Source organism: Emydura macquarii, unplaced genomic scaffold (genome assembly GCF_026122565.2).
Source record: "Emydura macquarii macquarii isolate MOO-44397 ecotype Brisbane River unplaced genomic scaffold, CSIRO-AGI_Emac_v2 contig_1119, whole genome shotgun sequence".
In the NCBI taxonomy this organism is placed as follows: Eukaryota; Metazoa; Chordata; order Testudines; family Chelidae; genus Emydura; species Emydura macquarii.
The window spans coordinates 11269577-11290146 of record NW_027131256.1 but is presented as its reverse complement, the minus strand read 5'-3'; the positions used below and the strand labels follow the sequence as shown (position 1 = coordinate 11290146).

At 40.6% G+C, this 20570-nt stretch overlaps 1 protein-coding gene across 5 annotated transcripts in view; it reads left to right on the top strand.

Annotated features, from left to right (window-relative positions):
- The window catches only part of SENP7 (SUMO specific peptidase 7), an 80619-nt gene that overhangs the window by 48170 nt on the left and 11879 nt on the right, over nucleotides 1-20570 (top strand). For 3 of the 5 annotated variants that reach the window (XM_067546164.1, XM_067546163.1, XM_067546160.1), the window contains 9 exons: nucleotides 1358-1391; nucleotides 2698-2880; nucleotides 8711-8973; nucleotides 10429-10562; nucleotides 13032-13148; nucleotides 14959-15078; nucleotides 17280-17372; nucleotides 18583-18800; nucleotides 19322-19368. In XM_067546164.1, coding sequence (XP_067402265.1) covers nucleotides 1358-1391; nucleotides 2698-2880; nucleotides 8711-8973; nucleotides 10429-10562; nucleotides 13032-13148; nucleotides 14959-15078; nucleotides 17280-17372; nucleotides 18583-18800; nucleotides 19322-19368 — 1209 coding nt within the window. The remainder of the gene's footprint in view (nucleotides 1-1357; nucleotides 1392-2697; nucleotides 2881-8710; nucleotides 8974-10428; nucleotides 10563-13031; nucleotides 13149-14958; nucleotides 15079-17279; nucleotides 17373-18582; nucleotides 18801-19321; nucleotides 19369-20570) is intronic. The other 2 variants (XM_067546161.1, XM_067546162.1) reach the window with 2 other exon arrangements.

Below are 20570 nucleotides of genomic sequence, written 5' to 3'. Positions count from 1 at the left end.
TGTAACAACTCATCACCTCTTATCTATTGTACTGAGCTGGAAGGCTGTTGATGTTTTCCCAGGAATACATACTCTGAAGTTTTCAGAAAGCAAGATTCATATGAGTAGGCAAGGTACTTACATTTCAATCAGAAATCAAACAGACAATTTTTTAAAAACACAGAGGGAAAGCAAAAACTTGCCTGGTCAGAGGTAATATCTCCTGAAACAATCAGTAGTGGTGCTTTACTGGAATACTGCAGATCTTGTAACAAAGTAATCTTTCATGTTTGTATTCCAGATGTACAGTGTGCTCCAGAACTTACCATTCAATGAGATGCGCTTTGTTTCATAGTTTCAAAGCAAAGAGCATTAAAATAACACCAAAACATAACATGGAGGGAGGTGGCAACTTGCATATCATGTTATAAAAATATAAACCAAGAAAGAGATTATACCATAGTCCACGTATATTATGAGGTGTTGTAATTCCAACAATTCCCAGACCAGACTCAGTGTACATAGTGCAATTAAAAAAATCATAGATTTTTTGGATGCACTTTTCCATTGTGGTTTATAGATTAATACTTTGGGGCATTCCTTAGTAATAATTTCAGCTTTTCCCACTGATAGTGTGCCCTGTGCAACATATTCTCATACAGTAATAAAATGTCTCGGAGAAGTCTAATGAAATAAAGACTTGTCAAAATCATTTGAACCATAATTTGTCAGTATGTACAGCCAGAATTTAAAATTTTTATCTTGGAAAACAGTTTAATTCTTAGTCTTTAGTTTGATAATCAGAGGGAAAACTAAAGACTAAGTATAGAGGATAGTCTTAGTTTAAAATGACCGTAGGAGTAGTATTTCTTCAACTAGATTTTTTTATCTGTAAAGTTTCTATGTGTTCTGTTAATAGATTTAAGACTTTTTTGCCCTAAGATGCGTGTAACTTGCAGAATTGTACTACCCTGTGATTACCAATACAAAAGTTCTTAAATTATTTGTATAAAACAATTGCCAAAATGGTTAAGTTTGGGAGCCAAGATTAGGCTCCTGTATTCATATTTAGGCACCTACTTAAAAATGACAAGGTTATTAGGGGAATTGGACCTCTCGCTTAGCTACCATTGACTCCATGGAGATTTAAGAGTGCTCAGCACCTCTGAAAATCAGGTTGGTGCTATTTTAGATACCTTGGAATAGATTTAAGAGCTTAACATAAGTTCTCACCTAAGTTCTCAAATATTTTTTCTTTCCGTTTATTCAGCTGAGCAGAAAGAGGAATGTGCAGAAAATAAATGTTTGCTGTTTAATTGTTTTGAGCAATAATGTTGAAAAATAAACTAACTTTTGCTGTTCTGATTTTTCTTTTAAGTTTACTACACGGTATATTAAGATCCCATTTCAAGGTAAGATACAGTGTAGCATCATGGCCTTCCTACATGACCATGTGCAAAACACTAACACAATTTCTCTGAAAACATTTTGTATAACTGATTGATTGTTTTGCAAGCACTTCCCCTTCTTAATTGTTTTCAATATGCCATTTAGAGCAAATTGAGGGTGTTAATAGTACAGGGGTGGCCAAACCGCAGCTTCTGGGCTGCAATGGCTCTTTCACAGTTAAAGTGCGGTGGGTAGAGCCCCCAGCCCCCTCCCCATTCTCCACTTTCCAGACTGGGATGGGGAGCTTGAGGCTTCTGCCCTGAGGGGTGTGCCTGCCAGGGCTTGGTGTTTCAGCCCTGCAGGGAGGGGCATCTCAAGACTTATGCCCACGGGAGGCGCCTGCTGGGGCTCCGGGCTTCAGCAGGAGCGGGGCTGAAGCCCAAGCCCCAGCAGGTGCATCCCACAGTGCAGAAGCCCTGAGCCTCACCACCCCGCTGCAGGGCTGACGCCCCAAGTCCCGGCAGGTGCGCCCCAGCTCTTGAACTTCTGATGATTGTTGTATATGGCTCGGAGGATCAGTAAGTTTGGCCACCCTGATATAGTAATTAATAGCTTAGTAGCTTTCAACTATTTCAGTAATGTCTGTGAGATTTATAATGTGTCTGTTCTATCTTGGGCCTTGATCTTGTAAAGACTTAAGCGTGTGCTTAATTTTAAAGGCAATAACTTCATTGAAGTAAACGGGATTACTCATGTATTTGAATTTAAGCACATGCATACATTTTTGCAGCTCAGGTGAAATGTTACATGTTAGATTTAAAGAAAATTCCTTAATCAACTAAAGATCAGGAAGTATAAATCAGTATTTTTATGTTACGTCAATTGCTCAGAATATTATAATATAATGGGGGGTATAATCACTGCTCAAAGGAAATTGTTACTCTGCCCTTCTTAATTGATGACAGATGAATTGACTGAAAGAAGGGGAGTGGAATTTCTGACACAATGGAATTTAATAGCTAGAGAATTAATATAACTACAGTTATTCTTAGGGAAAATGACTTAGAACTTTTATAAACAATCCCACTTTTGTGCAGTTCTGCTTTCAATTTACAACTTTGTAAATTTCTGTTTAGGGTGCAGATCTTGGAAAAGTAGGTGTCCAAATTTTATGCTGCACAAGTGTGATACAATGGCATGAATTAAGGCTGCAAATGAAGCTTTAACTAACTTATTTGATGTTTATTTTGTTTGTCTTAGTATGTAACTTGTTTGTGTGCATCTCTCTCAGTGGTAAGATATGTTTATTTTAAACCCTGTTTCCTACAGCAGGTCTTAATAAGAACATAGAGTTGTCAGTGGATACCGTACACCTAAGAAAGCTTGGCCTGTGGAGGAATAACGAAGTCTGCCACTCCTCGGGGAGTAACACTTTCATTTTCCTTTGGCTGTCTGCAGACTACGTAGAACAGATTGAAACCCAGTTAGGAGAGTCTGTTTTAAGCAAGCCATGTGAGTATGATAGGACTATTAACTGTCTCCTTTAAGACATTATGGAAAAAATGTGCATGCAGTCAGGTGGCTATTTTAGATTTAAATGTTTGAGAAACAGGAGGAAACCATTAATTATCTAAAGGTAAAGAGTGGTCAGTTTTGGTGTCTCAAAATTAGTCTGTTGTGGTATAGCCACAGTTTCCTTTGGCAGTGGGGCCTGTGGTAACTCTGCCCCAACCTGGACAAGTCTTTTGTCCTTTCCCCTCGGCACCTCTTCAGCAGAGCATTTGGGGTGCTGGCCTTAATTCAGACCTGAGGGGTCCCCTTCAACCTCACAGGAGGGTGGGTAGTTCTAGGCGGTGTATATCTCAGGGCCCTGGGAGGTATCTTTCTATGGCTCCTGCACGGGGCTGTAGAGGTGGTGGTAAAGCCCTGGAGGATCAGAGCCGCACTGGTCCTCCCTGCAGGCAGGGGCTGGGGTTTTTCCTTCTCTGCCTCTCTGGCTGCAAAGAGGCTCTTTCTCCTAGTCCGGGGGAGTGTCTATTCCTGTCACCACCAGCCTTCTGACAGCTTCTTTCTCTCCTTCTCTCTCTTCTTTCCCCCTCCCCCCCCCCACCCCCTCTTTAGGGGAAGCAGGGTTTAAGTAGACCTGGAGTAGCCCTTAATTGGATCCAGGTGTCTCTAAGTGACCTGCAGTAACCTCTCCTCTGCCTGCAGGGAAAAGGGCCTTTAGCATTCTAGGGCTCACATACCGGCCCTGGTGCTCCTTTTTTCATTCTTTGTCCCATGCAATCAGTTGTGTCCTGGGTCCTGTGACTCCTCCTACCCCTTCCCCCCCCCAGGGGAGAGGCCTTTAGAAGTGGGCAGGTGTTCCTGGCTCTCAAATAGTATACCCTTTTATAGCCCTCTGGCCTGACTTTACCACGCTGTTTAGTTGGCTTCCCTTAAAAGGGGAAGTTAAAGTTCATCTAATGTAATGCAAAATTTTGACAAATTAATAGCATAGTCCAAAGCCCATTGAAGTGGATGGAAAGTCATGTGAAAAGTACAGAAATAAGTGTTGCTTTTGAGCTGTGTAACACTCTATTCTGCAGATGTATGAAGCGATAGCATGCTCGCAGGGCAGGGCAGCCTACTGGTTAGCCCACCCAACTTCTGGCCCCTTTCTTCTCTGACCAGCTGGCAGAGGTGTCTGGTTTCCTCACCTTAGGCTGGGAATTTTCTGGCCTCCACTTGCACGTTGCCCTCAGCCCATAGGGGAGCATGGTAGGGGGTCCTGGGCCCACCCCTTCCACCAGGTCCCAGCCTAGGGCCTGGCAAGCTCCTCCTGGCAGAGTCTCAGTGTGCTGCCTTGAGTTTCTTCCTACCTGTGTCCCTTCAGTTTGGGGCGTGGCCCCTATAATTCAAAGACTCTGTAGTGGCTCACCTGGAGTAGCATCCCCTTGTGGACCTTTTGTGGTCTTGTGCTGTGGCCTCAGGTCCCTCTGGGTTGGGGGCAGATGCAAGGTTGGAGTATCCTAGCTCCACAATGTCTTTTACAGTCAAATTGTAACATATCATTCACTGCTGGGTGCTCCCAAGTCTCCTAACAGTCTCTCTTGGTCAGGGTCACAATGCTTCTCCCCCAGCAGCTGTCACAGCTGACAGGCTTCTGTTGATGCTCCCCTCATCTAGAGAGGCAGGGCTACCCTCCTGCCTCTTTGCTGGTCAGTGCTGAGCTGAGCCAGATTCTCTTTTCTTCCCACTCCAGGCCTGTCATTGGCTGTAGTTATAGCGGGGTTGGGCTAGGTGGGCCTATAAACTCTCTTTAACCCCTTGTCTGCTGGTGGGAGGTTTCTCTGCTCTATCACAGATGGCTCTTAGAATCAGGCTGATGATAATAAGACGCTCTTTAAGAGCAAGTATGGTGTTTTCTAGGGATTCTGACTCCTGGTTGCGATTGTGCAAGAAGAATATCTTGGAAAATAGCAGGAAATATATTGATTCTTTCAAAATGATAATGTAACACTGTGATACAGTCTTGTCAGATAAAATAGAAAAATCCCATGAGAGACCAAATGCCGGCAGGTTTCTTAGCTTGTTTGTAGGCTCTTTTGGGCAGGGATTGTCTTTATTTGTTTTGTAAAGCACTGTACACATCTATAATGCTATATAAGAAATAATGTGGGTATATAATTTTTCATATATTCAGAGACCTTATAAATTAGGCAGGAATGAGGGAATAATGTGTCTGATGTACCAGCTCCTGACTAGGAGATGATGAGCCATATTACTGTTACTACAAGAGAGAAAAGAATAGGAAACTGGAAAAAAATCAAGAATTGAAGTGACAGGGAGAATCTTTCAAGACTGGTCTGAGCCCACAATGTTTTGATTCATAAATGAACTACCACGTGATCCATGCTGAGACTGTAGTGTCAGTATTCCCTTTAGTAGATTCAGTAGCACTAACCCAGAAATGCACTTCCTTGTATTTAAAGAGAGATTTTAAGGTAAGCATTAACTTTTATGCAAAGGATAGGAGTTTTGTAAAGTGAGAGATTGAGTGAGGCCTGGTCTACACTAGGGAATTAGGTCGGTTTAACTACATTGCTCGGGGGTGTGAAAAATTCATATCCCTGAGTGATGCAGTTAAACTGACTTAACCCCTACTGTAGACAGCACTGAGTCAGTGGGAGAATTCTCTCAACTGCCACCTCTCGGGGAAGTGGATCACTGAAACACTACAGGGAGGAATGCAGCTGCAGCGGTGCCACTGTTGCTGTAGTGTTTTATGTGTAGACATAACTGAGAGATGGAAGGGTCCCAGAGCTCAGGCTCCAGCCCAAGCCTGGAAGCCTACACTGTAGTTAAACAGCCCTGTAGCCCGAGTCCTGGAGCCTGAGTCTGTTGGCACGGGCCAGCCACGGGCTTTTAATTGCAGTGTAGACATACCCTTAGAGAGACAAGGTAGGTGAGGTAATATCTTTTACTGGACCAATATCTTGGTGAGAGACAAGTTTTCAAACTTGCATTGCGTGGTGCTCTTCTGGGAAACTGAATCGTCGTATTTAGTATAGCTTTGTTAGAAGCAAGATGATCATCAGGAAAAGTGTGGCTCTCTTACTGAATGGGGAAGGCAACCTGGTGACAGATGATGTGGAGAAAGCTGAAGTACTCAATGCTTTCTTTTGCCTCTGTCTTCACAGATGAGGTCAGTTCCCAGACTCAGCTCTCAGAGCAGTCGTCAGTGCTGAAAGAACAGGTTCAGGACTATTTAGAAAAGCTGGACATTCACAAGTCCATGGGACAGGATGCAGTGCATCCGAGGGTGCTGAGGGAGTTGGCTGATGTGATTGCAGAGCCATTGGCCATTATCTTTGAAAACTCGTGGCAACTGGGGGAGGTCTTGGACAATTGGAAAAAAAGACAAATGTAGTGCCCATCTTCAAAAAAAGGGAAGAAGGAGAATCCCAGAAACTACAGACTGGTCAGCCTCACCTCAGTCCTTGGAAAAATCATGGAACCAGGTCCTCAAGGAATCCATTTTTAGCCCTTTGAAAGAGAGGAAAGTGATCAGGAACGGTCAACATGGATTCATCAAGGGGAAGTCATGCCTGACCAACCCGATTGCCTTATATGATGAGATGACTGGCTCTCTGGATGTGGGGAAAGTGGTGGATATGATATATCTTGACTTTTAGCAAAGCTTTTGATACAGTCTCCCACAGTATTCTTGCCAGCAAGTTAAAGTATGGGTTGGATGAAAAGACTATTAGATCGATAGAATAATCAGACTCAACGGGTAGTGATCAACAGCTCAATGTCTAGTTGTCAGCTGGTAACAAGCGGAGTGTCCCAGGGGTTGGTGCTGGGGCTGGTTTTGTTCAGTGTCTTCATTAATGATCTGGAGGATGGAGTGGATTGCATCCTCAGAAGGTTTGCAAATGACATTAAGCTGCGGGGAGTGGTAGATATGCTGGAGGGTAGGGATAGGATACAGAGTGATCTAGGCAAATTGGAGGATTGGGCCAAAAGAAATCTGATGAAGTTCAACAAGGACAAGTGCAGAGTCCTTCATTTAGGATGGAAGAATCCCATGCATTGCTCCATACTGGGGACCGACAGGCTAGGCAGCAGTTCTGCAGAAAAGGACCTGGGGGTTACAGTGGACAAGAAGCTGGATATGAGTCAACAGTGTGTCCTTATGGCCAAGAAGACTAATAGCATATTGGGCTGCATTAGTAGGAGCATTGCCAGCAGATCAAGGGAAATAATTATTCCCCTCTATTCGGCATTGGTGAGGCCTCATTTGGAGTATTGTGTCCAGTTTTGGGCCCCTCCTCCTTCCCACAGGAAGGATGTGGACAAATTGGAGAGAGTCCAGTGGAGGGCAACAAAAATTATTAGGGGGCTGGAGCACATGACTAATGAGGAGAGGCTGAGGGAACTAGGCTTGTTGAATCTGCAGAAGAGAAGAGTGAGGGGGGATTTGATAGTGGCCTTGAACTACCTGAAAGGGGGCTCCAGAGAGGATGGAGCTAGGCTGTTCTCAGTAGTGGCAGATGACAGAACGAGAAGCAATGGTCTCAAGTTGCAGTGGGGGGGGCCGTCTAGGAAAAACGTTTTCACTAGGAGGGTGGTGAAGCACTGGAATGGGTACCTAGGGAGGTGGTGGAGTCTCCATCCTTAGAGGGTTTTAAATCCCAGCTTGACAAAGCCCTGGCTGGGATGATTTAGTTGGGGTTGGTCCTGCTTTGAGCAGGGGGTTGGACTAGATGACCTCCTGAAGTCCCTTCCAACCCTAATCTTCTGTGATTCTAAGTGGCCCATTAACACCCCTCCGGTCATATGTGGGAAAGGAAAGAAGGGAGGAGAAGGAAAAAAAAGGCAGCTTGGGGGTGGGAGTTGTAATAAGCCATAAATCCAGTGTCTCTCTTCAGTTCATGATTTTTAGTGTCCGGTAAAGTTATGAATGCATGCTCCCAGGCTCGTCTTTTGAAGGTTGTGCAGGTTTCCTTTGAGAATGAGGACTGAGGTATCAGATATGGAGTGATCGCTTTGTGAATTGTTCACCCACGGGTGACATGGCATTTTTGTCTCTTATTTTCCTGTGTGAGTTTATTCAAGAGCCTAGTGATTGTCTGGTCTCACCCACATAAGTGTTGTTGGGGCATTTAGTGCACTGGATGAGGTATACTGTATATTGTGATAAGCATGTGTAGGACTGATGGAACTTGAAAGGTGTGTTGGGGGCAGTATTGATTATGGTAGCAGTGGAGATATCTCTGCAGGTTTTGCATTTGTTTTGGCGGATCTAGTGCCGCTTTGAATGTGGTGCCTGGTCTGTGGGGATCTTGCTTCTGATGAAGAGGTTGGGGGGTTGTTTGAAGGCCAGAAGAGGAGACTCAGGAAAGATTTATTTCAGGATGTGGTCCCAGTCAAGTATAAGTTCTAACTGTTTAATGATACCCTGTATGGGTGCTGTTGAGTTAGGCATTCGTGGTAACCAGATAGAGAAATTTAGGCTAAATCGCATAGGGAATTTAGGTGCACAACCCACATTGAAATTAATGGGAATTGTAATTAATGGAATCCAGTAGGCAGTTGGGAATATCTTAGCCTAAATTATTTTGAGGCACTGTTGTTTAATAGGAAACCTTCAGGAGGCACTATAAGGTTTTTTATGCTTGAGTGTTTTGTGCCTGTTTACAAGTATATTTATTCAGTAATTTAAAACTTTTGAAATGTAAATAGCAACTTCTTTTAACAAATCAGTGCTGTAGTCTGACCATTATATTCTGTGCAACTGTTGCTGAAGTTCTGCCATGCTAGTCTCAGTTAATGCTCTGTCTTTTTCTCCTTGCAGCCAAATCTAGTGAATTCATTTTCCTTGAACTCTTCCAACCACCCACGGATAGAGAACAGATTAAGCTGAATGAGGTGATTGCAGAAGTTAGCAAGAAAAACAGGTCTCCTGATCTCTCTGACTTCTTGTCTTGGAAGCAGGCATTACCTTTGTTTAAGGACTTGTCACCAGAAGAAAGCTCCTTTATGAATTGTTCCCATGCTTTGGTTCAGCAGCAAGTGCAGAAGGACAGCATGCCAGTTCTTATGGACCCCCTACCTCAGGTTAATAAATGACTCTCAAACGATTCATTGGAGTCAAGTCACTTACTGCCATTGGAGAAATCAAGCAATTATCAGTTACCCACAGAAAATAAGAGTATCTGTATCCATAGTTAAGAATCAGTAACATTTGTTAATTTATCCTCCATAATGGGTCAACATTTACATTCCACATGAAGTGCTAGATTGTCCCGTTAGAATGCACAGGAAGAAAGTTCAAGGGGCCCTCTCCCATGGTACAAAACCTGTGCAAGAACCAGTCACAAAAAAATGGCTCTTGCATTCAGAGAAGCACCAGGATCCCCTTCCCTCCTTCTGCTTCTAGGCGGGCAAGCCATTGTAGGGCCGTGTGTTAATTGTGCAGGCTGGCGCTGATATGTCTCTTTGAGGGAAAATTTGGAAGCTGAAAGTTTTGACAGTTGTGGGATTGGTCGGTTCCATAATCGGTAAGGTTAAGATTCTGTCACGGGTATTTTTAGTAAAAGTCAGGGACAGGTCGCGGGGCCATAAACAAAAATTTACAGAAGCCTGCAACTTGTCCCTGACTTACTAAAAATACCCTCAGGGGTGAGGGGACAAACAGCATTGCCAGGGCTTGCAGCTGTGCCAATCCCGCTGCTGCTCCTGTGGCCAGGGCTGACCCAAACCCGGCTGCTCTGTTGGCCTGGGGGCCACTGCTCTAGTGGTCCCAGGGGCTGGCCGCTGGTCAGCTGTTCAGCAGTCCCAGGGGCTGGCTGCTGTTCTAGCCCTGCCCCAGAAGAAGTCACGGAGGTCTTGGAAAGTCACAGAATCCGTCACCTCCATGACAGAGTCGTATCCTTAATAATCAGACAAATTTGTTCTATTCAGTAACAGTATTGATATAGGAAGGGTGGCTTGGTCTGAGTATGAAACTAGAAGCCAAGAATTCATCTGTGTTGCTCCCTGCTTCCATGATGGCTCTGTAGCCTTTGTCAAGTCACTAACAGCCAGATTTTCAGATGTGTCCAGTAACTGCAGCTCCCATTGAAGCCAGTGGGGTACCTGGCACCTCTCTCATTCTAGTCTTATCCTTTTTGCCTCTTTCCTTTAAAAAAAAAAAAAAAAAAAAAAAAAAGGGGGGGGGGGGTAATATTGCCCACCTCACATGGCTGATTGATGTTGAGAAAAGTGCTATATAGGTACCAAGCATTGTTGTCTAAAAATAGATATCTAAATGTATTGGCTAAAAGGTCCATTTACTATTGAACTGGTTATGTTGCATATAAGTGTTAAATTCTGCTTTTGCTAGCCGGCAAGTAGGTTTGGCTGGAAGAGAAGGGGGACAAAATATGTCCCATACCATTAATGAAGATTCATTGTAAATGGCAAAATGTACTTACGCAGGCCATAGGTTTGTTTTACTTCTAGCCTTTGCTGTGTGTTTACTTATGCATAAAGATGATTTTTTGTTTTGGTTTTTTTCTCCTCCCCCCTCAGGAACTTAAAGCAAAAGTCATCAAGCCCAATTATACTCTGTTGCAGAAGCAAAATAGTGGTTGCTATTCCATTTCTCTGTCATCTAAGTCAGATGATGAATGGAAAGAGATAAGAGAAACTGGACCATTTCAGAAGTATGTATGTTTTATTTAAATGAGCAGTTAAGAAAAAAAGCCTGTGATTGCAAATTATATAAGTTAATAGCTGGAATAAATTAATGGCTTAATTAATGTTTGTAAATCACTTTGAGATTTTTGGATAAAAGGTGCTGTTTTTTGTGTGAAATATTTGTACTCTAGATCAACCAGATTTGCACTTTACTTTAATCTCTTACTTCTCACCGCCAATGGGAGATAAGAGGGTGCATGCTCCAAGTATTAATTTTGAGATTATCTCACTGAAACTAATGGCTAACTCCTGTCCCAGCTAAACCCCCATTGACTTCAGTGGGACCAGGATTTGGCTGTAAATGATATTCTGTTTGACAGTAAACCATTGTTCCTTCCCTCATGTTTGAGGTATTTAGCTCCGAATGCCATGTCTTAAGCCATATTATTTATCAGAAGATCTTTTTTGTCAGTTAATACAGCAGTTAGAGAACTGGGTTCAGCCAGGTATTAGAAGATAACTAGCACCAAGCTCCTGATATATCTATACATGCTCTTAATATTAAGTGGCAGATCTTTAAGTTAGTTGTGTTTAAGGCCTTATGCTTTATGTACGCTGTTGGAATTAGTGTTATATATGCAGGGTATTACCATGACACTAATTCAACCATAAAATCTTTATTAAATCCAAAGGCCAAATGGTATTATAGTTGCTTTAAACTTACCTAAAAATTCCTAAATAATAAGCAATTTACTACATCCAAACGGTATCAAAACATTTGCAAGTGTTTAATGAAAGATACTTACAAATGGGCTAAACTTCCAATAGGTTCGTTTTATACCCTTTAACAAACAAGTGATGTCATTTCCAATTATTGGACCTCAGCTAAGGCCAGATGAAGGAGTTTCTTATATAGCCAATTATTTATTGCAGCTGGTACCCAATTAACTGTGTTTTATTTTGATTACTTTAGCCCAAACCTTAAATAAGGTAACACTGGTATTTCAAAGGGTTACTATAAGTCTTATAACACAACAACTCTTCTTTTTCATGATTTCATTCTTTTTGTTCACATGCTAATATCCCAACTTAATTTAAAACCATAGTTCACCCACATCTAACATGGGCCTGTATTCCTACACACACTCTGTTTTACTTGAAAGTTTAACTCTGATTTGTTTTTGTCTGAGAGATTAACAATGGAAATGCTCAATACACAGTTCAAATCAGGTAGCATGAATATTGGCCTAGATTTTTTTTTTTTACATTGTAAATGTTAACTGCAGAGCTAAAACTTCAGCTGGTGTAAATGATACTGGTTCAGTGAAATCAGTGCTGACTTCTTACACCTCCTGAGAATCTGTCTTGTTGGATCTTTCCCCACTTAACACATTCAAATATTATCCAATATTTTTAACAAATGGAGAAGGGGCAGAATATTTATTTAAAAATAACGTCCTTAGACTATCAGTGTACAATGTCCATAGGTGGAAGAAACTTTTTTTTTGTGAAACCCTCTAATTATTATTATTTTAGAGAGTAATGGCAAAATGTTTCAAGTTCAGAACTGTGCTGTTACTGACCATACACTGTACATCTAGGTTAATGGAGAGTTTAGAAAGCCATTGTTTTAACAGCTTTTACAGAAAGCTGCTGAAATCTGAAACACGTGTGTCTGCCTACCATATGCTTTTATGTGGGATATATAAGGGACAAGATTTTGTAGATGGCTTTAGTTGCATACAAAACCAGAATACTGATACTATTTTTCTCCCTACTTTTTGGAAATTCTCAGTTTCAGTCATTTCTTTGTATTATTGACTCAGGCTCTGTAGTGTTACATTATTTGCAATATTACAGTAGTAGTGCAAATACTCTGTCGACCAGATGTATGATAATGTTGGGAACAGATTACTGATATAATTCCTAGTGTTTAAGCAGAGTCACTGTGAAAGTACATAGATTGAGCAAAAGTGCTCTCATTCCTTTAAAACATTTCAGTGATGTGATCATTCTAATTACACATTTCCTGTTCCTTTTATTTTATCATTCCTTTTCAAAACATGTAGTAGTTTAAGTTCTTTGTGATTTACTGCCGAATGCTGCACACTTTGTGTTGATCATAAAGAGCTTGGGAGCATATTTTGGAATCTGTAGAAATGGTTAATGTGTAAGGCTCAAACAATGAAGGAAAAGGTGATGGTTTGTCAAGTCTTCATGAAGCGGGAACTTTATAGTAGCTGTGTGAAGAGATGGGAGCAAGGATAACTACACAAGTAGAATCATTTATATCTTAGGAGCGTGTCAATACATCTGCCTGAACTCGTATAAAACACAGTCCATAAAGATTTTTGTCTAGATAATGTACATCTATGATTCTCCCTAGTATTGTTTTACCACCTTCTGAACTGTAATTTCATGGACATTAGGAATTTTTTGCAAGTGGCTTGTTAAACTACAGCTCATCTTGTTATAACATCACTTTTGCTTTCTAGTTTGATAGTTTATCCTCCCCCACCCACAAAAGGAGGACTGGGTGTCACAAGAGAGGATCTAGAATGTCTAGAGTATGGAGAATTCCTCAATGATGTCATCATTGACTTCTATCTTAAGTAAGTAATAAAAAGGAGGAAGGAATATGTGTGTCACTATTGTTTATCTGTTTTTGCGTGAAACCTGAAATGATGATCTCTAAACAATCTGTAGTAATTACAGTAGAGCAAAGACTTGGCCTAGTTCCAATTCTGGCTATTATTTTTAGCCTATCTATATTCCCCTGCAGTTAGTTGGCTGGGTTTCATTCTTCACTTCTCCCCAAAGATACTGTTGTATACTCTACATAGAGCAGAATAGCAGCAGTGTTTCCATTCCAGAGATGAACGTACTTTAATTGTGCGTGAAGTAAGCTTTGCATATTTATTAAGCACAATGCCCTCAATGCTGTACAAAACAAGGAGGATGACGGGGGGGGGGGAGATACTTCAAAGGCACAGAAGGGAGTTAAAGTGAACGAATCCTGTTGTTAAAAGTCAATGAGAAGATATACACCTAACTTCCCTTTTAATGCCTTAAGAATCTTCCCTATACAGATTTCACAATTGTAAGTGAGCAGTTTAATAACAGTAGAAGGTTTGTACTGATAATTCAGTTACTTTACTTACGTGGAATGGAGCATCCGCAGCACCTCATAGCCTGAGGTATCCTTGCAAGGTTCCTTTCCATCAGAGCTGCACACCTTAAAACTGTCTCAAGGAAATTATGCTGGATTCAACTGCTTCCTGCCAGCTTCCAGGAATTGCTTATGGGAGTGTGGCTTTTATGCATCTTGCCATCTTCCAGGAGCTGCCTGAAGTAGAGCAATTCTTTACAAAGTCCACATTGCCTTCTGCCATTTTTTTCTGGAGTACCCTGAATGCCGATTCAAACCTCAACAGAATGTTGGCCATCTGCAAAGCATGTTGCAAGACTCACCTTTGTTTTTTGAAAACATTGCTGCAGTAACTGTGTAAGTGGGAGCATTGCAATTAAAAACTTCTAACCTGGGGGAGAAGCAAAGTGTAGCATCCACTTTTGATTCCTAGGGCCTTGCTGAAGAATATTATTTTATGATGAACTAAAAATAAATTCTGCAGCAGGATACCTGGATACTGCAGCAGCTTCATTTAATTTAAAAAGTTTAAGGGTTTTACTTAATGAACTAACTATGAAATTGAACAATACAATTAGTACAGCAGTCCTTCTGTTACTTTGAGATTGTTTATTTTATGCTGTCCCAACATTTTCAGTTTTCCGTGTGCCACAGGTGGGTATATTGACTGCATTGAGAAAGTTGTCAAGACAAGCTGGAAGTTTTGGCAGCTTTGGAGGGGACAGTTGGGGCTTTTGGGAACTGGGGAGACAGTTTGGGATTGTGGATAAACACGTTAGGTGCATGTATCTGCTCAAATGATCAGCAATGAAATAATTAACAGTATTGAAGTCTAAATTGTAATCTTTAGGTTTCTGAGTTAATAACCCATTGTAATTAATGGGACAATACACATCTGTAACCTGTTTCATACTCTTTGCAGGCTTGTTTTAAAATTGGTTCATATTTTCAAGCTTGTGTAAGTTGCAGAGGTTAGAAACTTAATTATTTATATATGAAAGTGTCGATTGTGGAGCACAAGTCTCAGTGAGAGGGTGGATGTGGTGGGGCTGTGCTCTTAACTGTTTGGCAATTAGATACTAAAGTTATAACCATCCATACACAATTAAAATAGGTTAGATAGAAAATTTTGGCATGACTAGTAGCTGTAAAGCCAACTGATTACAAAATATAAGATAAGCCTGATGTATCTTAATATTTTTATGAAGATTACCTGCCCCCTCAATAACCTAATTTCCATGAGTAAAAAGCTACAATTGTTATGTCTTTGGTAGATATCTCTTGTTGGAGAAAGCACCAAAGCAGCTTTCTGAGCGGTCGCATATTTTTAGCAGCTTCTTCTATAAGTGCCTGACCAGGACAGAAAAAAACTCTGAAGAAGATCCCAAACTTTCGTAAGTTCATTTCCAGATGCCATAATGTCACTGTTTAGAAGTAAAGAATTTGTTACTTTATCACACTAATACTGATGGTCGTGGTTTTAATTAGAAGGGGGGAAAAAAACAAATTAGTAATATACAATGTTCTCCAGCAATGAATGTTCTCTATGAATCACTCATATTCTTCAAAAAAAATCATCCTTTGGCATGTGACATTCTGGGTATTCCCAAATCTACCAGATATGCTGCAATTCATAGTTCAGGTTTATAGTCATAGAATGGTAATGGTAGATTTTATAGAAGTTTGTGTGTGATGGGTGTTTGATTATAAATACAAGCAATGCTTTCACTTTCCTGAGTCTGGACTTAATATGTCTTCACTTAGTTTGATTCCCTCTCTATTGAAGATTCATACAATATTGCAGGATGGACCTCAGGTTTTTCATTGTTTTTTTGTTTTGTTTTTTAATATTGGCACATATAGCCACTCCCTTTATTTATTAAGTTACATGGTGATTGCAAATTACTGTCTGGTTTTGTGGGTATTTTTTTTTTGAGAGAGAAGATTTTATATTACGTAAGGGCAGTTCTCTGATGTGGAGTCAGTCTTTCCTGAGAAGTCAACTTCTGTGAAATTTGCTGTACCTGGCTGGGTAAATTGTTCTTTGAGGATTAAATTAATCTCTCCTAATACACAGTGATTTGGCTGTTTTGTGGAAAGGGGGGGAGGGTGTAATTCCCCAGATCCTAAACTGATGGTAGCAACCCCTCCAGCGCCATGCTTCCTGTGCTCGTTTTGAGCCGCACAGTACTGGAGCCCATGGCCCCTCCCCCAAACTGCCCTCAATCTTTTTCTTTACATTGAGCTACGCAGAGCATGCACAGCAAACGTGCAGGGGGGCGTGGAGCTGTTCCATCCTCTTCCCCAGTACTTTGTCCATATCTTCATGCCACTATCACTGGTCAGAACATAAATAGTACAAGATGGCCTCTGGAACAGCATGAATTTCACCCAAAGCTGACTAATATGTAGAACTTGAAAACAATTCAACACATCCTGCTAAATTAGAAAACGGGAAAACCAAATGTAGGAACTATGCTTTTTGACTGTAAATTGGAGGGGAAGCATGGTCTAGTAGTTCAAGCACAGAATCAGGAAAGATTTGTGTTCTATTCCTAGCTCTGCCACCATGTGTGATCTTGGGCAAGGCATTTAAATTCTGTTCCTTAGCTTTTCGTCTCTATAAAATGGGGTTAGTTAATAATATTGGCCTTCAAAAGTGGTGTTGCGAGATTTAGTTCATGAATGTTTGTGAACCATTATAGGTCCTTGGTTAGAAAGTGTTACAGAAACCCATAATATCATCATCTTCCTTGGCCAGTTGCTTTGTACAGGAATTAGTGGGTGAGGTTCTATTGCTTGCGTTATGCAGGCGGTCAGATTAGAAGATCATAATGGTCCTTTCTGGCCTTAAAATCTATGGATAACCTAGCTCAAATGAGTGTAACTGAAAAGACTCTGAAAATTCCAGTACACAGCTCAATCCACCTGTTCTATAAGTGACTTCTCTTAGATTCCTGGTTAGGTGTTTTGCCGGCCTGTCTCTCCTCTCCAACTGCTCTTGAGATTTTTTTTTTTTTTTTTTTTTTTAAATAAAGGACTTGTTTAGGGGTGGGAAGCAGTAGGGTTTATTGGGAGCTAATTTCCTGCCTGCCTGTTTTTTAGGCACATTAATGTTCAGTGCATTTAAAATACATTCCCTTTTAAAAGGTTTTTAAAGTGGCAGAACCCTTCCTTTTGGACACTCGGAAAAAGAGATTATTCCAAAATATTTCCTTTGATTTGGTTTCAAGTTAACACAGCAATATTGCAAGCCTATGGATTCAGAAATCAGGAATCTGGCCCGAAAAGTCATGACACTTCAAAATATGTTTAGAGTTCGTTTTATTTACATTCTGTTTTTTAACCTTTAACGTATAGTGGGAGGGTCACGTGTTCAAAATTTTCTCTGCAACAGTGAAATGTGGGAACCTTTTTTCAATGACAGCTGAGATTCTCACATAATTGCATGACTCCAGTAGCTGGGGCTTTAAGAGAAACACCACATATCTCAAGACTTGTGATAAGTTAACAAGCATCAGCAACGTTGACAAAGTGCTTCAGTCAAAAAAAACAAACAAACCCACCAACGGTAACTATTGTTTTGTATTCACAGAGTAGCACAAAGACGACACAAAAGAGTAAGAACATGGACTCGACATATAAACATCTTTAATAAAGATTATATTTTTGTGCCTGTGAATGAAGAGTAAGTATGACATACTCATTTGAAACAATTTTTTGTGGCGCCATTTTCTCGGTCTTAAAGTTTCATAGATTTGAAATTTGCTCTCAAAGGGACCTGTGAAATATCCATGGTCCAATATTTTATGATCCACAAGCAATAAAAATATGTGCCACGAGAAAGCTAGGGATTCCTGATTGTAGATACATTTAAAGCACTAAACACCTTGCTATCTATGTAGATGAAAAGCCTGCATTTCCAGGGCTAAAACAGACTAATCTCTAACTCTAGCAATTTGAGATTGGGTGAAAAGTTGGAATTGAAGTGTGGTAGCTATCTAAATAGTGTTTTTAGGATGTGCTCTCACTATGTATCACGGTTTGAAACATTTTGGTTGATCAGGACAAAAACTCCCAGGACCACTAAACTTTCCAAGTGCTGATTCTGGCTCATTGGTCAGCAAGAAAATAATTACATAGACTCTGAATTAAAAGTAAAATAAAGAGCAATCCTGTTCATTGTGCAGAAGTAATAATTATTTAAAGCTCCTCCAAGTTTTGCATTTCATATGGCTCTGGTTTGAAAAAAGCTATTTCCTTGCCTTCAGTAAGCTTTTATTGCAGTAAGAGTTTTATTTTTAGGTGTTTTTTTTAATTGTCATTATGTCCCCTAGGAACTTGGGTGCATTACTGTAAATAGCTCCCTATAGAACAATGCATAGTATTTCAGTACCAGTACCAATATATGGGTCTGATTCTACATGCCCCACACATGGAAGTCCCATTGAAGTTGATGAGTAATTTCAGTGGAAATTCTGTATGCTAAAGAGCAGCTGCAGAATGAGGTCATGTAAAGGTTGAGGTTGGTGGAATATATTATGGACTACATCTCTGCTTTCATCCCTGGCGCTGATAATTGATTAGGGTATCCTGAAGTTTTTGGTTTGCTTGCTTGCTTGCAGGGAGTGTGTGTTGAGAATCAGGTAGGAGAACTACTTGAGAACCAGGAAGGTAAGAATTACCTTTGCCACAGTGTCATATTGCAGAGGTGAAAATGAGTATATCATTGTGCTCTTCTAATTGAGCATGGTGAAGGTCAGAACTGATGGACACCACAGTGGAGCAACAGTGCATTAGCTCACTAGTACCAAAGGCTTTCTGCAGCTTTTAAAGGACTCTTGAATATTCAATGCTGATCTCCTTTTTTTTTTTTCCCCTTCCCAACCCCATGGCAGGTCTCATTGGTATATTGCAGTTATATGCTTTCCTTGGTTAGAAGAAGCGGTGTATGAGGACTGTCCAAATCAGGGTTCACTGCAGTCCCAGACTCAGCAATCTCCACTTAAATCAGAAAAGAAGAGAGAAACAGTTAGAACCAACACAGTGCTGGTCTTTAATGATGATTGGAAGAATAAAGAAGAACTGGATGTAAAGAGAAATCTGCACTCAAAAGGTAGTGATTTTTTTTAAAGAGAAAATGATGAAAAACTGTTAGAACTTCAGTAATACCTGAATGCATTAATGAGGCACTTATCAAAGAATATTCAATTCTTTGCAAGACTGATGTAGTGGATTTTGCAGTTTACCATATATCGTAAAATGTCCTGATATATTAGGGGCTGTATTGTGTTCTTGATTCCTGTGTGCAACTTTTAGACATGAATGGAAGTGGCATGTGCAGATCCAGGGTATGATATAAACCTGAGTGATGGGAGTTTGACCAGGATCCTAGTATAGAAACCTCAAAGTTAATGAAAAATCTCTCATTGATTTCAATGTGAGTTGAGCCAGGACCCTAATGAGGTCCTTCAACAATATTCACCGATTCAGACATGCTTGTACCAAAGGTAACTAAAGCTAGTTTATGCCCATGCCATTTCCTTTATAATATTGATAGAGCCATTGACCAAGAAATGCAAATATTTCAACCAAAAAGTAGAAAATCATTATTTTCAATGTACTGTCTCACGCTAGGTAAAGATCCAACTTCGCCTCCAGAGTTGGAGTCCAATCATTATGAAGTAAGTACTTCTCTATACTGACAAGGGAGAACTGTGAAGTCTTTTATTGGCAAGGTGACATGGTCAGATTAAAAATTGCATTTCAAAATAAAATTTAGGCCAAAACGATCTACCAACGTCCTTTTAGGTAAACAATAACAAGTAGCAGTGGTATTTGGCTCTGTTGGACAAGCATATGCTTGGGTTATATTTTAGCCTGGCATAACTAGACTACTTGAATGTCATTGCTTTAAAATAAAATTACATTTTTGTAAAATTGACTTGACCCATGTGATCATACTTGATATTTGTCATCAGCGAAGTAGGTTGATGTCCAAGAGAAGTGAATTACACGTGGTGAGGAGGGTAATAATTTCCATTAATGTTTTTAATAGCTCAACCTCATAAAATGTTACTCTCACAGAGTGCACTTTTTTTGAATATTGAATAAAATATAGCTATAACAGAGTAACTATATTTTATATCTGGGCTGATAAATTTTCATGACTGTTTTGCAAGGTTTACTATAAGTATCTGAACCAGTTTTGTTTTTAGGCTGAGTTATTGCTTTCATTGTATCTGAAACACATTTCACTATAGCTTCCTGATTCTGCATCTTATGGCCCCAATCTTGAGCTGAAGGCCTCTGCTTGTTCTTTCCAAGATTGACAGAGTGGTAATGGAAGATGAGCTTCTTTATGAATCAGAAGTGTCTTTAGGAATGGTTGGATTCTACAGAACCCTCAACTCTGGGACTGGCAGGGAGAACAAACTCTGAGGAAAAAAATGCAGGCAGACAGATGTTTTAGTTTGATTTTTTTAAGAAAGGGTATGGGCTAGATTGTGGCTCAGTCTAATGCAGTCCTCCCATTTTGGGCTCCTCCTCTCCCTTCGTGTGACTGCATAGGACCTGCTCAAAGCTACATTCTAGGCAAAAGATGGAGAGCAGAGGCTGAGCTCCTGGTACTCCCCCTGACAGTAAGTGGATGAGAAGAGGAAGGGAGTAGGTGGGGTCATGTTTGTGCTCCTTCCCCAAGCACCAGACAATGGAACTGACTGGATGCAAGGGAAGGAAAGATGATGTGACTAGTAATGGGCTGATGCAGCATATTTTCCCCCAACCTGAAACAGGAGCTGTGGAGGGAAGAATTATCATCCAGAGAGGTGTGTCTGAGTCACAGTTCCTTTCTGCAGCTTTTTCTGGGCTATTCACTCCCCCTTTG